Below are 16,938 nucleotides of genomic sequence, written 5' to 3' on the forward strand. Positions count from 1 at the left end.
GTTAAACAACCTGACCATGTTTATAGGCCAAGTGGGCACTGAAGCCAGGACCAGAATCCTGACTTATGTCAAGAACTCCTATGCTATTATAGTGCAACAGTCTACTTATGAAGGCTTTCTGCCTCCCTGCAGCTAGAATGAACCCCTTCAGTGTACCTAGAGCAATCTGCTGACAGCACTCTGGCACACAACCATACTCTGTCTTCTGCTCAGTCTGTGCCTGCCTGACTCATGACCCCACCTACCTGGTAAGCCCCTGGGGCTAACCATGGCCTGTGCTTTGTGTATCACCCAGCGCAACATCTTGTACACAGTGGACACCCAAAAGTATTTATTTTAATCCATTAGTAAATAGTCTACTGCAAATCATACCCCTGAGGAACCCTTTACTTGGAAAACAAGCACACAAGTTTTACTTGCATTAGTTTTTAAAATTATGATCTTGATCAAGATATTATCTCAAAAACAGTAAGAAACTTACCTTTTCTAAAGAGGCCCCAAAAAGTCTCCGAGCTAGCAGCTTGCCTGACTGTATGGCGACAGGAGTGAGCTCTGGCTTACCCTCCAAAATATCCCCAACAGCATAGACATATGGAACACTGGTCTGTTCCACATCATTTACAGGTATTTTTCCACTTCTGGTAGTTTTTGAAAAGGGGAAAAAACAGATTACAACTCACTCAACACTGCTGGCTGACTAATACTATTAGCCAAAAGACTAAGACTAAATACATAGAGAAAAGACCTCTCTTAGAACTCATGCACCTCACCATATCAATTATCTATAAGATCAATGACTTAAAGTAACAAGGGTTTCTGTAGCTCCAAAAGAAAACATCTCTGGGGAAGCCACAGACATTTCCTGAATGCCTAGGATATCTGCAGACTGTCTCCACAGTCTCACTTAGAGCTTTGGAATTTATCTTTTTGCCTGACCAAGGTCATAAAGATGTGCTCTAAATCACAGACATTAGATGAATATATCTCTGCATTTATTTCTTAACGTCATTGTTTAATACATGAGCTTTTTAAGGCATGCAATAAGAATTACTCACTGATGAAGAAATTGATTATAAAGAGCTGGCACAGAACTTATCATAAGATAAATTAAAAAAATATTTCTTAGAGGTGATCTGCAGAAACCTGTTGCTTTGTGCAGAAACCTGTTGCTTTGTGCAGCAACAGTCCAATGATCCCAATACACTTACTTCTCATTAATTTTGACACCAATCTTCTCCAACCCTATTTTCCTTGTACAGGAGTCACGACCAATAGCTAACAAAACCTGCATTTGGAGAGAAATCAAAAACACAAATTATCCATATCAGGAATGAAAGAGGGAACATCACTATAGATCTTTTATACATTAAAAGGGTAATAATGGAATATTGCAAACAATCAATGCCAATAAATCCGGCAGCTTAAGGTGAAATAGATTCCTTAAAAGACACAACTTACCAAACTTACATACAAATGTCTGAAAAGCTTACAGGCTAAATTATGTCCCTTCAAAATTCATATGCTGAAATTCTATCCTTAAGTAACTCCAAGGGTGACTGTATTTGGAGACAGAGCCTTTATGGAGATAATTAAGGTAAAACAGGTCACATGGGTGTGCCTTAATCCAGTATGACTGGTGTCCTTATAAGAAGATGAGGACATGGGCAACACAGACCAAAGGATGACCATGTGAGGACACAAGGGGAAGACAGCCATGTGCAAGCCTAGGAGAGAGGCCTCAGAAGAAACCAACCCTGCCAACACCTTGATCTTGAACTTCCAGCCTCCAGAACTGTGAGAAATACATTTCTGTTGTTTAGGCACCCCAGTCTGTGGTACTTTTCCAGAACTGTGAGAAAATAATTGTCCGTTGTTTAAGCCACCCACTCTGTGGTATTTTGCTATGGCAGCCCTGGCAAATTAATATGCCCTATACCATCAAAGAAATTGAATTCACAATTTGTAAACTTCCCATAAATTAATTTCAGACCCAGGTGGCTTCTCTAGGAAAGTCTATGGAATACTTAAGTAAGAAATAATGTTAATGGTACACACACTCTTCCAGGAAAGAAAGAGGAAAAGGGAGTACTTCCCAACTTCTTTTTTATGAGGCCAGTATAAGCAACTGACACCAAAATCAGATAAGGACATTAAAAGAAAAGAAATCCACAAGCCAACACTCATGAATATAGATATAAAATCCTTAATGAAATGTTAGCAAATCAAATATAGTAATATATAAAAAGGATGATTGTTTGTGACCAAGTGAGTTTGTGACAAAAATGGAAATTTAGTTTAACATACAAAAACCCATCAATGTAATTCATCCTATTAACGGAATAAAGGAGAAAACAATTCAATCATCTCAATAGGTGCAATAAAGCATTTCATAAAATTAAATACTCTTTCATAATTAAAATCTTCAGAATAAAAGAAAAGAAAATTTCCGTCACCAGAAAAAGGCATGTATAGAAAACTTACAGGTCATGTCCTGGTAATGATAAAAAACTGAATGCTGCACCCCTAACACCAGGAACAAGACAGGCATGTCCATTCTCACAATTTCTAGTCAATACTGTACTGGAGGTCTTTGCCAGTGAAACAAGGCAAGAAAGAGATTAAAAGCATGCAGACTAGAGAGGAAGAAGCATTGTTTTTATTTGCAGATATGAATCCTAACAAGCTACAAGGTCAACATTTATATACTACCAGCTGACCATTTAAAAATGCCATTTGTAGGTCGGGCATGGTAGCTCATGTCTGTAATCCCAGCACTTTGGGAGGCCAAGGCAGGAAGATCACCTGAGGTCAGGAGTTCGAGACCAGCCTGACCAACATGGGGAAACCCTGTCTCTACTAAAAATACAAAATTAGCCAGGGTGGGTAGGGGTGGTACATGCCTGTAATCCCAGCTATTCAGGAGGCTATGGCAGGAGAATCGCTTAAACCTGGAAGGTGGAGGTTGTGGTGAGCCAAGATTGTACCACTGCCCTCTAGCCTGGGCAACAAGAGGGAAACACCATCTCAAAAAAAAAAAAATATATATATATATATATATGTATATAATTCATATTAGTTTTAAAAACATGAAATATACTTAGCAAAACATGTGAAAGAGCTCTAGAGCCCAATGATAAAACATTGCTGAGAGAAACTAAGGAATGCCCAAATAAATGGAAAAACATATGAGATTCATATGTTGGAAAAATCAATATTGTTAAAAAATCGGCTCTTCCAAACTGACTATGAAAAAAAGACAGTTCCAGCCAGAATTCCAGCAGACTTTTGTTTCTAGAAATTAAAAAGCTATTTTTAAAAGTTATAATAGAAAAAAATGAAAAAAAAAAGAGAAAAGTTATATAGAAATACAAAGAATCTAAACAAAATTAGAATTTTAAAATTAAAATTCTACCTGATCTAAGACTTACCACAGAGCTCCAGTAATCAAAACAATGTGGTACTGGGGAAAGGACAGACAAATGGTCTATGGGACAGAATGAAGAGCACAGAAATAGACCCACAGTTAAATGGTCTTTCATCAAAGGCTCCAAAGCAATTCAATGGAGAAAGGGAAGTCTTTTGGATAAGTGGTACTGTATATCCATATGGGAAAAAAAAGAACTGCATAGTGAAGCATGTATGTTCTATACAATCCATAACACATGTGATGAGGGGGAAAATAAAGTGTCTGCAGATCTAGGATGCGGCTGTGGAGTGCTTAGCCTTGGAACTGCAATGTGAGAAACCGGGTTGTATGTTGGATTTGACATAGATGCAGATGCACTGGGAATATTTAATAGGATTGTGGAAGAGTCTGAATTCACACATGTTGGCATGGTTCAGTGTGATGTGTGCTCATTATCTAATGGAAGGTCCAAGCAATTTTGAATCCTCCTTTTGGGACCAAAAATAATAAAGGGACAGACATGGCTTTTCTAAAGACTGCTTTGGAAATGGCAAGAACAGCAGTGTATTCTTTATCCAAACCTTCAACTAGAGAACATGTTCAAAGAAAGCTGCAGAATGGAAAATCAAGACAGATGTTATTGCAGAGCTTCAAGGTGATTTGCCGACATCACACAACCTTCAGGAAAAGAAATCAATGGACAGTGAAAGGGACCTAAGTCAGTTTTCTTTTCAAAAGCCTCCAAAAGCAAAAGCGGCTTAAAATCTAATTAAAATGAATGAGAATTAAGTTGTTTATTAAAAATATTAATTAAAGGCAGATTATAGACTTAAACATAAAAGGTAAAACTATACAACTTCAGGAAGGAAACAAAGGGATACTTTCATGACCTTTGGGTTAGCAAAGATTTCTTAAAGCACACAGGAAGTATGAACCACAAAGTAAAATACTAATAAAATTGAACTTCACCAAATTTAAAACTACTGCTAACACAAAGATACTACTAAAAAATACATAGGCAAGTCACAGATTGGAGGAAAATATTCACAATACATATATGTGAAAAAGGAATATGCTCAAGATATATAGAAGTCCCGTAATTCAAGAATAAAAATTCAAATGATCCAACAAAAAATGGTTGAGATTTAAACAAACACTTCAAAGAAAAGATACATCAATGGCCAATAAACACATGAAAATTGCTGTCCATCATTAGTCATCAGGGAGATGCAAATCAAAGCCATAAGATACCTCTATATATCCACTAGAATGGCAAGAATGAGAAAGCCAGATGGCCCTAAAGGTCCTAAGGGTCTGGAACAACCAGGCCCTCACATATAGCTGATGGAAATACAAAATGGCATAATCATTTGGAAACTCCCTGGTAGTTTTTTAAAAAGTAAAAACCATCCCATGATCAAGCAATTTCACTCCTATTTGTCCAAGAGAAATTAAAATATATGTCAGCTGGGAGCAGTGGCTGATGCCTATAATCTCAGCACGTTGAGAGGCCAATACAGGAGGACTGCTTAAGGCTAGGAGTTCAAGATCAGCCTGGACAACACAGTGAGACACCATCCGTTAAAAAAAAAAAATTAGCCAGGCATGGTGGCATGTGCCTGTAGACCTAGCAACTAGGGAGGCTAAGGTAGGAGGATCATTTGAACCAAAGAGTTAGAAGCTGCAGTGAGCCGTGATATCACCACTGCGCTCCAGCCTAGGCGACAGAGCGAAACCATTTCTAAATATATCTTTATAAAAAGCTTTCTACAAAGACTCTTCACAATGTTTTCATCACAATAGTCCAAACTGCAAAGAGCCTAGGTATCTATCCACAGGAAAATGAATAAACTGCTGCATTAATAAAATCGACTGATGCATACGACATGGATGATTCCTAAAAACATCAATCTGAATAAAAGAAGCCAGATACAAGGAATACATACTGCACAATTCCACTTATGTGACATTTAGAGGCAAACCAGACAAAATGAGTCTATGGTGACAGAATCAGAATAGTGGTTGCTTGGGGCCAATGACTGGGAAAAAGCACAGAGAGCTTTCTGGACTCACATAAATGTCCTGTTACCTTTAAAGGAGTGTGGATTACATGAACATGGACATTGTCAAAGCTGACTGAACTGTACACCTAGGATCTGTGCATTTCACTACATGTATATTATACCTCAATACAAAACTAACCAATTAACAGATATTATGGACAACTTTATACCAACACATTTGAAAACTCAGAGGAAATGGACAAATTCCTAGAAAAAAATATAACTAATCAAAAGTAAATCAAGGATAAAATAAAAAGCCTTGTGCTCGCTTCGGCAGCACATATACTAAAATTGGAACGATACAGAGAAGATTAGCACGGCCCTGCACAAGGATGACATGCAAATTCATAAAGCGTTCCATATTTAAAAAAAAAAAAAGCCTTAAAAGTCCTTCGTCTATTAAAGAAATTCATCAGTGGTCAAATATATCTCCATAGAAAATTCTAGGTGTAGATGGTTGCATCAGTGAATTCTATAAAACATACAAGGAACCAATTCTAATGTTACGTGAATTTTGCTAGAGAACAGAAAATGAGGAAACGTACTCCAAGCTTCTTTCATGAGCAAGAATACCCTGATACTCAAACCTAAAATTAAAATATTCAATATGTAAAAGAAAATTTATAAGCCAATGCAATATGATTCATGAATATAAATGCATAAATTCTAAATAACCAAGTCCAACATTACCAAGTTGGGTTTATACAAAGGATACAAAGTTGGTTGAACATTAGAAAATCAACGCAACTCAACAAATTAACAGATTAAAGAAAAAATTCATTATCTGCAGCTGCAAAACAAAAACAAACAAACAAACAAACCACTGTTATAACTGAACATCCTGAACATCCTTTTTTTTTTTTGAGGCAGAGTCTCACTCTGTTGCCCAGGCTGGAGTGCAGTGGTGTGATCTTGGCTCACTGCAACCTCTGCCTTCCAAGTTTATGCAATTCCCTGCCTCAGCTTCCCGAGTAGCTGGGATTAAGGTGCCTGCCACCACCCCTGGCTAATTTTTTGTATTTTAAGTAGAGACGGGGTTTCACCATCTTGGCAGGCTGGTCTTGAACCCCTAACCTCGTGATCCACCTGCCTCGGCCTCCCAAAATGCTGGGATTATAGGCACGAGCAACTGTGACCGGCACATTCAATCATTTTTAAATATACAGAACAAAGTAAAGGAAAAGACACTTAAGAAACAAAAAATAGAAAAGGAGTTCCTTAACTTGATTAACAGTATGTAACAAAACCCTACAGAAAACACCGCTTTTTAGTGACACACCTTTCCTTTTGATATTGAAAATAAGACGAGAGTGTCTGCTATTGTCATTTCTTGTCAAGACTATACTGAAGGTCCTAACTAATGCATTTATACAAGAAAAAAGGGGAAAACCAGTAAAAAGGAAGAAACAAACTGTTATTATTCACAAATAAATAAATGTGTACACAGGAAATCTGAAATAATCTAAGGATAAATTTTTCAGTAAGAGTTTAGCAAGATTACTGAACACTAAATCAAAACACAAATATAAGCAGCATTTTTATATACCAGAAAGTTAAAGATAATATTTAAAAAAAAAAAAAAAAAATATATCTACATATAAATAAAATATATATAAATACCTAGAAATAAATCTAAATCTAACAGATGTTCTTGATCCCCACGGAGAAATGTATTAACTGTTCCAAGAATCATTGAAGAAAATCTAAATTAATGACTAGATATACCATGTTCATGGGTTGGAAGACTGAACATTGAAAAAGTCAAGTGTTTCCAAATTTTCCTATATATCCAATCCAGTCCTAATCAAAATCTCAACAAGGTTGATTTTGGGGTTTTGGTTTTGTTACATGTTTTTTGGGTTTGTGGATGCTCTCTAGGTTGTATTTTTGTTAACTGAAAAAATATCTACATAAAGAGTATATAAAACATAAATGGTCTGGGCATGGTGGCTCATACATGTAACCTCAGCACTTTGGGAGGCCAAGGTGGGCGGATCACCTGAGGTCTGGAGTTCAAGACCAGCCTGACCAACATGGGCAAACCCCATCTCTACCAAAAATACAAAATTATCCAGGTATGGTGGTGCATGCCTGTAACTCCAGCTACTTAGGAGGCTGAGGCAAGGGGAATTATTGAACCTGGGGGGTGGAGGTTGCAGCGAGCTGAGATGGCACCATTATACTCTAGCCTGGGCAACAAGAGCAAAACTCTGTCTCAAAAGAAAAAAAAAATAAATGTATAGTTTCTGTCAAAACTATAAACTAATTAAAAAGAATTGTTGGCCTCTAAAGTATTCCATGGGTTAACATTGTTTGGAGATTTTGTACTGTTTGTTTTTGAGAAAGAAAAATAGCTTTGCTATTGTTTTTCATTATAAAATATATTCAATATTTATTGCGAAAAAATTCAAATTAAGAAATGTATAAAATAACTAATTCTCCAAAAGTAAGCACTAATAACGCCTGGATATATGTGCTTCCAAATTTTACATACAATTGCAAACACATATATTTTACCATGGTAATCCTCATGTATTACTGAAAACTCAAACATCAGCAGCCAAACTATCTTCCATAATAACACTCTTACAAAGAATAAAAAAAAGTTAATCTGGTATAATCTACCTGTAAGTTTCATTTCTGTTAATTTATGAGTGTGTTCAATAACTTAATAAAATAAAAACTCACTGTGTTATAGACTTCTTCAATTGTTTCTGTTCCTTCAGTGGATTTAGCCAATACTTTCAGCTTTCCAGGTGAACCTTTCTCCAACTGTTGAACCTAGTAAGAATAAAGAGTGTAACGATGCTATCTAAATATGATAAAAAAGAAATACATAAAAGGGTGTACACTGGTATGTTCATATACACTTGTGTGTGTGGTGGTGGTATATACAATATGTGTTAGTATAGTTAAGGTTTCTGGACAAGGCAGAAATAGAGAAAAGTGGACTGTCACAGATGCATTTTGGAGGTAGAAATGAATTAATGAATTAATTGAGATTGGAGGGAGAAAAAAAAGAGAAATTAAGGGGTGTTCCTCAATACTGGCTTAATACATTGTGTTAAGTACCATTTACCAAGTACTGAGATGGACCAGAAAGATTAGCAGGAGAATATATTTAGGTAAAAAATCTAGAGTTCCATTTTTCTGTTGTTAAGTTTGAAATGCTTATGAGAGATCCAAGTGGCAATTTCCAGTAGACAGAAGTATAAATGAATGTGCAATTCAGGAGAGACTCTTAAACAGGAGATATAAATCTGAGAATCATTAGCATTTAGATGATGCTTTAAACTATGGGCCTAGAGAAGATCATCCAGGTAATACAAGTGCACAGAAGTGAAGAGGGGCCTGGGGGAAAACAAATGGGTGCTGGCGTCTATAGGTTGAGTAGATATAGATGAGAAAACTATAGACTGTGGGGCCACATAAGCCAGAAAGGAGGGTGCTTCAAACAGAAGGCCAGTTTCATCACATGCTGTCAAGAGGCCCAGTAAGATAAGGACAGAGACGGTACCACTGGATTTGATGACAGGAAATTTGTTAAAAACCTACAATCAGTTTCAAAGAAGTAGTGGAGATGGAAAAGCTGACAGGTAAATGTGAAATGGAGGCAAGAAATTAGAAGCAGCATGCAGAGTTTTTTGTTGTTGTTGTTTTGTTTTTGCTTTTTTATAAAGGAGAAAAGAAAAATAGGGACCCAGCCATAATGGCAGTGAGGGTAAGAGAAGTCTTAATTGTTCAAGATAAGAAACAGTGATATGAATAAGGAAAAAGAAGACAACTAACTGAAGATGGGACATCCTTGAAAAGGTGAAACAAAGCAGGAGATTAGGGGACTCGGCCTCTGAAAAGAGCAAGGACACTTCCTATATCAGAAGACGGGACAGGGGGGCAAACGGGGGTGGCTCTGTAGACTTGGGAGTAGAAACACTGTTTTAACATTATTTGAATACAGACTAATTTATGTAATGAAATGAAGTAAGGTGGGGTAAAGTGAAAACTCAGAGAAAAGAAGCTGCAAATGCCATGCAGCCTTACCATCACAGGTATGAATTTCCATAGGAACCTCACACCATGCTGCTCCATGTAGGAACCCACTTTCTCTGCCATTTCTTGGTCAAAGCCACGGAGAAGGATTGAGCGTACCATAACTGTGACATCTAGGCCAAAGCCAGCCAGAAACCCTGCACACTCCAGGGCGACGTAAGAGGCACCCACCACTAACGTTTTGCCAGGGCAATAAGGCAGAGAAAAAAGGTCATCACTGAAAAAGAAAAATTAAAAAAGAGAATACCTAGGCAGTAAGAATGAAATGAGTTATTCATGTTTCAATGTATAATGGTTTTGTAAAGACTGAATTATAATTTAATTTAGTGTGTGAATGAAGCAACAACCTTTTGAAATTTGTAATTAAGTTTGCTGTGGAGTGGAACAATTAGTATACTTCAGTTTTTTCAAAATCAGATCACAAGCAAAGTTTTTTAAAAAATAAAATAGTATAGAAAATATCAGACTAGATTATATGTAATGAGAAAAAAATCTGTTTGTTTTGGAGGTATATGTATGTGCTATGTGAAGGGGTGTGTGTGTGTTTACCTGGACAAAACAATGTATTTAATTAATGTGAGTCAGCTCAAAAAAGTTTGCAAGTCATTGCACATATGTCCTCTGTTTGACCACCAAGAAGAATTCTCATTAAATCTCAGTGTTAAGAAGAGCAGTATTTTTATCATAAGGATACTAAATCCTAGAGCTAATTGTATTTACTCCTTTGCTTTGGCCTGCAAGAAGTTTAGAACCAAGCTCCAAGGCTACTTCTAGCAATCACCGAGACACATATGCCATATTTTTGTAAATTAATTTTGCCAGTGGCCTTATTTACCTGACTTTATATTCTGTTTCATTGCCTTTAACTGTTTAGCTTCTTGCATTGCATATATTTTCATTTGTCTATTCGAATCTTTTGTAGAATAAGACAGGAAGTAAATAAACTGGAAACATGTCAATATGATGCAATTTATTAACATTAAAGTTAAAATGGTCTATTTAACCTTACCTGGTAATACAGTATTCTTTATCTCCTTGGATTCCTAAATACCGTGGTCTTTCACCCGTTGCTATGACAAACTGTGCAGCAGTATAATAAGTTTCCTGTCCTTTTTTATTGGTTGCCTTGAAAAAAAACCAGGTAAACCTCACTTACTCAACAAACACTACAGAGTACCAGACACCATGGACAAAACAGTTACTACCCTCATGGAGCTTCCCATACAACAGGAACAGCAGACATGCAAAAAAGTAATAATGCAATATGATAAGCACAAGCACAGAAAATAGAAATCTTTATGAAATATTAATCAAAGCCCTCTGGTGAGGGTAGAGTAGTGGACTAGAAAGACAATCAAGGACAGATTAAAGAAGGAGTGGAGATTTTCAAATGGAGAGGAGAAAAGTGAAATGATGGGAGAGGAACAGAGACCTGGAAGACAGAACAATGTTCAGAAAAGCACACATGCCCGGAAGGAGTTGGTGTGTGAAGGCTGGAGAGCAGGGTTGTGTCAGAAGTGACATGAAACAGACTAGAGCCAAGTGTGAAGGCCCTTATGTCATCCTAACAACTTAGGCTATGGGGAACCAACAAAGGCTGTTCACAATTTGTAATTATACAAATAATTCAAAAATATATTTTCATTTAAAAACATTCAAATTCAAGGAGAACTACAAACCACTGCTCAATGAAATAAGAGAGGACACAAACAGATGGAGAAACATTCCATGTTCATGGTTAGGAAGAATCAATATTGTGAAAATGGCCATACTGCCCAAAGTAATTTACAGATTCAACGCTATCCCCATCAAGCTTCCAATGACCTTCTTCACAGAACTGGAAAAAAACCACCTTAAACTTCTTATGGAACCAAAAGAGAGCCCGTATAGCCAAGTCAATTCTAAGCAAAAAAAAAACAAAGAGGGAAGAATCACACTACTGGACTTCAAACTATACTCCAAGGCTACAGTAATCAAAACAGCATGGTACTGGTACCAAAACAGAGATATAGACCAATGGAACAGAACAGAGCCCTCGGAGGCAACCCAACACATCTACAACAATCCGATCTTTGACAAAACTGACAAAAACAAGCAATGGGGAAAGGAGTCCCTGTTTAATAAATGGTGTTGGGAAAACTGGCTAGCCGTGTGCAGAAAGCAGAAACTGGACCCATTTCCTACACCTTACACTAAAATTAACTACAGATGGATTAAAGACTTAAACGTAAGACCTAACACCATAAAAATCCTAGAAGAAAATCTAGGCAAAACCATTCAGGACACAGGCGTAGGTAAGGACTTCATGACCAAAACACCAAAAGCATCAGCAACAAAAGCCGAAATAGACAAATGGGACCTAATCAAACTCCACAGCTTCTGCACAGCAAAAGAAATAGTCACTAGAGTGAATCAGCAACCAACAGAATGGGAACAAATTTTTGCAATCTACCCATCTGACAAAGGGCTGATATCCAGAATCTACAAAGAACTAAAACAGATTTACAAGAAAAAGGCCAGGCGCGGTGGCTCAACCCTGTAATCTCAGCACTTTGGGAGGCCGAGGCGGGTGGATCACAAGGTCAAGAGATCGAGACCATCCTGGTCAACATGGTGAAACCCCGTCTCTACTAAAAATACAAAACATTAGCTGGGCAAGGTGGTGCATGCCTGTAATCCCAGCTACTCAGGAGGCTGAGGCAGGAGAATTGCCTGAACCCAGGAGGCGGAGGTTGCGGTGAGCTGAGATCGCGCCATTGCACTCCAGCCTGGGTAACAAGAGCGAAACTCCGTCTCAAACAAACAAACAAACAAACAAAAACAAGCCTATTCAAAAGTGGGCAAAGGACATGAACAGACACTCTACAAAAGAAGACATACATGAGGCCAACAAACATATGAAAAAAATGCTCCTCATCACTGGTCATTAGAGAAATGCAAACCAAAACTACATTGAGATACCACCTCACACCGGTTAGAATGTCAATCATTAGAAAATCTGGAGACAACAGATGCTGAAGAGAATGTGGAGAAATAGGAACACTTTTACACTGTTGGTGAGAGTGTAAATTAGTTCAACCATTGTGGAAGACAGTGTGGCGATTCCTCAAGGACCTAGACATAGAAATTCCATTTGACCCAGCAATCCCATTACTGGGTATATATCCAAAGGATTATAAATCGTTCTACTATAAGGACACATGCACACGAAAGTTCATTGCAGCATTGTTTACAGTAGCAAAGACCTGGAACCAACCCAAATGCCCATCGATGATAGACTGGACAGGGAAAATGTGGCACATGTACACCATGGAATACTATGCAGCCATCAAAAACGATGAGTTCATGTCCTTTGTAGGGACATGGATGAACCTGGAAACCATCATTCTCAGCAAACTGACACAAGAACAGAAAATCAAACACCACATGTTCTCACTCATAGGTGGGTGTTGAACAATGAGAACACATGGACACAGGGAGGGGAGCATCACACACTGGGGTCTGTAGGGGGGAAATAGGGGAGGGACAGCAGGGGGTGGGAAGTTGGGGAAAGATAGCATGGGGAGAAATGCCAGATATAGGTGATGGGGAGGAAGGCAGCACATCATACTGCCATGTGTGTACCCTATGCAACAATCTTGCATGTCTTTCACATGTACCCCAAAACCTAAAATGCAATAAAAAAAACTGAGGAGAAAAAAAAATACATTATGAGCATATTCCCATGTCATGAAATATCTTTTTATAATATTTTTATTGCTATACTGGGTTCAATGATAAGTGTGAGCACAGTATGTTTAATAAACACCAATTGTTGGGAAAAAAATATTCAAATACTAATGAAGATGTTTAAACAAGTGGGTTGGCATGAGTGGGATATAGAACAGAGCCTGGAGAAAGAGCCTTGCTTAGAAGGGCTCTGAAAAAGACAAGCAAGTACAGGCTGTGGGGTGAAAGGGAGACTCTGGAGTTTCTAGCCTGAGGGACTGGGAATGTGCTAGCATCACTAAACAAAGAGCCACACAAGAGGCAGGTATGGCTGGGGCTTATTCAACCATCTGTGCCAGGAAATTTGAGAAATAAAACACGTATTTCTACTGTGTTTCACGTAAATAACATAATTCAAATTGGCCCATGTAAGGTTTTAAAGGGCTGGCTTTATCTTATTATTTTTTAGGAGTGAAATGTATCTTTGACTTTAAAACACATCATCCAAAATATAGATTATATGGCAAATGATAACAATTATTAAAGCTAGGAATTGAATATTTGGCTAATTACTATGTTATGTTCCCAAATATTTCCTGTTCAAATAAAAATATTTAAATAAAATGTTGAAAATAAACCTTGAAGGGCAGCTTTAAATGGACCATACCTCACACGGTTCTGAAAAAACAACTGAATACAAAATAATCTAAAATCTTGTCAAGATTATCTCACACTGTGCTAACAAAGTACAAAAATAAACTAGATGATGAGGACAATATTTGATTGTCTGTCATAATTCCAACTTAAACTGTTTGTGCTCCTCAAAATGATCTCATTTTCCTTATATATTAATCTAATAATATATAAATACTACAAAGATAAACTTACAAAACACACTAATTCTAATACTACTTTTATCAATGCTTTTATGAATAACATATATTGGAGTTCTAGTTAAGTTTTCATTTTTAGAAAGCATTCCACTAATAAAATTTTGATCTTTTTAGTCTTTTAAATTTTGAATTGCTTAGTCTAAACATGTTCTCTTTTAATATGGCCATAAAATAAAAGGCAAATAACTTTAAACTAAGGGTTCTTTAAAACTCAATTTCTTCAAGGTAACCAAACATATAGAATCAACAAACAATGGGAGAAAAACACATGTACATGCATGACTCTGTGTGTGTGTGTACGTGCGCGCGCACGCACGCATGCAGACGCATGCCTGTTATGCTCCTTAGCAAGCAGCATGAAATTTTAGTCCAAGGCAAGTACAAACAACTGTAAGGAAAGGAAATGAACAAGACAAGAAACTCAAACAGTACCTTTATTTTGTGATGTTCAACAAATTCTCCATAGGAATTGACATAGGCCACAGCCTTTTCCCTCAAAGACAACCCGTAGCCAAAGTTTAGAGAGCGGATGTGGTTCTGAATCGCTTTTGTCATCGTCTCCCAGTTGTGCGTCACTAAGAAGAAACAACCAGGGTAAAAATGTTAAGTGAATTCTACCTTTAATGGTAAATTGTATGTAACCAGACATGAGCCATACTAACAGTGTTTTAAAAATCATGAAGTAGACAGAAGATAATTAACAATTTAAATAAAATTTAAATAAAATAGAACGACTATTCGGGTTGTAAAATTTTAGGAGACTGTGGTACACTGGCATCATAGAAAGGGTCATGTGTGTTGACATTGGCTAAGCCTCTCTGTGCACTGACTGTCTCCTCTAGTCTTCCTATTTTATATTACAAAGAATGCGCAAAAAGCAAGAATTTTGAAAAGAAGAAAACTGGGGAAAAGTCCATGGAGGAGAGAATGGGGAAACTGACCCTCATATTGCAATGCCCACGTCGACATAAGGCAGGAGGCTCACTTCTCCTTGGCAGCATCTCCTAGAATCCTTTCCCACTCCATGGGACCTACCTTACTTTGTCCCTTGGATGGGAAGAAGGCCTCAAGTCAGTGAGCTTAGTACACTCTCCTCAACAGACTGACATGGTTCCATTCCCATTTGGTTCACAGCACAGTGGTTTCATGACAGTGAATATCTTACATGTCTTTACAACAAACACGGCTCATGTTCACCACTGCCAACCTTCAATATTATGGTGTTTACCCATTCCTTTGGAAGGTGGGGCAGGACTTGGCTGTTGGAATTCTGTGGCATCTCTGTATCTTCTAGGTGGGATTTACTGCATAGTGTTCATCTTACCTACAGATGCCAGATCCTGAAGGTCACCCTGTGTAGCTCTATGTTTACAAGATGCAGGGGCACCCCAGCCAGGGCTTCCATCATAACTAGATGAGATTCCAGAAGACAAACCAACAACCTGAGCTCAACAGTCACATCTGGAAACTTACTCCATCTACCACTGTCGAGAAATGCCCCCCTATTCATCCAGGGACATGGGATGTTACCACGCAGAAAGGGAGACGACTAGAGGAGACAGTCAGTGCACAGAGAGGCTTAGCCAATGTCAACACACATGACCCTTTCTATGATGCCAGTGTACCACAGTCTCCTAAAATTTTGCAACCCGAAATAGTCGTTCTTGTTAGCACATTACCCCATCCTCCCACTCCCTGTGATGTAGGTTATGATGATTCTCAAACCTGTCTCAGCAGAGACCACATTGCCACAATGGTACATACCCTCACATCCTAAAGATATTTCTTCCCCATCCCCCAGAAAAGCTTTTCTTCCAACTCTTAAACTACTTAGCCTAAGAATCCTGTCAGTTCAACTCACAGTTCATGTGTCCTTTTGTTTCTTGTTCTTGTTGCAAAAGGCATTCTAGATTAGAGGCTCTCAAATATGTCATAATGGGAATCATGTTGACCTATACAAATCCTAGGACCTGCCAAAAACTATAAAATCAGGAGTGGGACCCTGGAACCTATACAGCTAAAAGGCTCCTCCTGGAGTTTCTGATATGCCAAATCTATGAACTTGCACCTTGAAACCACCTGCTCTACTGTTTCACTGATATGTTTAGTCCTGCAACAGTACAACATTTTTAAGTACTGAGAAAGGTCGCCCTCTATACCTTCTCAAACGTTGCCTAGCTATTTTCACATGTGTATTTTTCAATACAAATTTTAAAATAATTAGCCAATCTCCAAAAAGAAAAAAATGTCTCATGGAGCTCTTACCAGACTTATATAAAATTTACAAATAATTTTTGAGATAATGTCTTCACAATATTGAGACACCCTATCTAAAATCATAGTAAATTTATTGTTATACCTTTATATTCTTTCCTTATATATCCCATACATTCCTGGTGGAATTTATTTCAAGTTATTTTCATTTTTTGTTAAATTTTCAATTATACATGTGAATATATATATGTGTATATATCAGCACACCACATATACATACACATACAAATACATGTATATATACCTATACATACACACACACCCACATAAATATTTTAAGAGACAGGGTCTCACTCTGTTGCTGAGGCTAGAGTGCTGTGGCACAATCTCAGCTCACTGCAGCCTCGACCTCCCAGATCCAAGCAATCCTCCTGCCTCAGCCTCCTGAGCAGTTGGGACTATAGGCATGCACCACCATGCCCAGCTAATCCTAGCTTGACCTAAACCTCTCCATTGAGCTGACTGAAGAAATGTGTCCAGCATCAACTCATTATCCTGAACTCAACCCCACCCTACCAATAAATCAAAGCTGCCTGTGTTTTCT

General features: G+C 37.7%; 1 protein-coding gene, 1 non-coding gene and 1 pseudogene across 2 annotated transcripts in view; 2 read left to right on the forward strand and 1 right to left on the reverse strand.

Moving 5' to 3' along the window:
* TXNRD3 (thioredoxin reductase 3) overlaps positions 1–16,938 on the reverse strand; it is a 79,095-nt gene that overhangs the window by 10,093 nt on the left and 52,064 nt on the right. Inside the window, exons 12-17 of the mRNA XM_032269258.1 lie at positions 14,553–14,695; positions 10,529–10,644; positions 9,511–9,736; positions 8,158–8,250; positions 1,209–1,285; positions 482–638 (exon numbers count right to left, since the gene is read on the reverse strand). Coding sequence (XP_032125149.1) covers positions 482–638; positions 1,209–1,285; positions 8,158–8,250; positions 9,511–9,736; positions 10,529–10,644; positions 14,553–14,695 — 812 coding nt within the window. The remainder of the gene's footprint in view (positions 1–481; positions 639–1,208; positions 1,286–8,157; positions 8,251–9,510; positions 9,737–10,528; positions 10,645–14,552; positions 14,696–16,938) is intronic.
* On the forward strand, positions 2,669–4,186 carry LOC116543577 (annotated as a pseudogene).
* On the forward strand, positions 5,731–5,836 carry LOC116543594. Its single transcript, XR_004265628.1, has one exon. It is a non-coding gene; the product is annotated as a U6 spliceosomal RNA (small nuclear RNA).

Source organism: Sapajus apella, unplaced genomic scaffold, assembly GCF_009761245.1.
Source record: "Sapajus apella isolate SASKATOON/1434 unplaced genomic scaffold, GSC_monkey_1.0 scaffold190, whole genome shotgun sequence".
In the NCBI taxonomy this organism is placed as follows: Eukaryota; Metazoa; Chordata; class Mammalia; order Primates; family Cebidae; genus Sapajus; species Sapajus apella.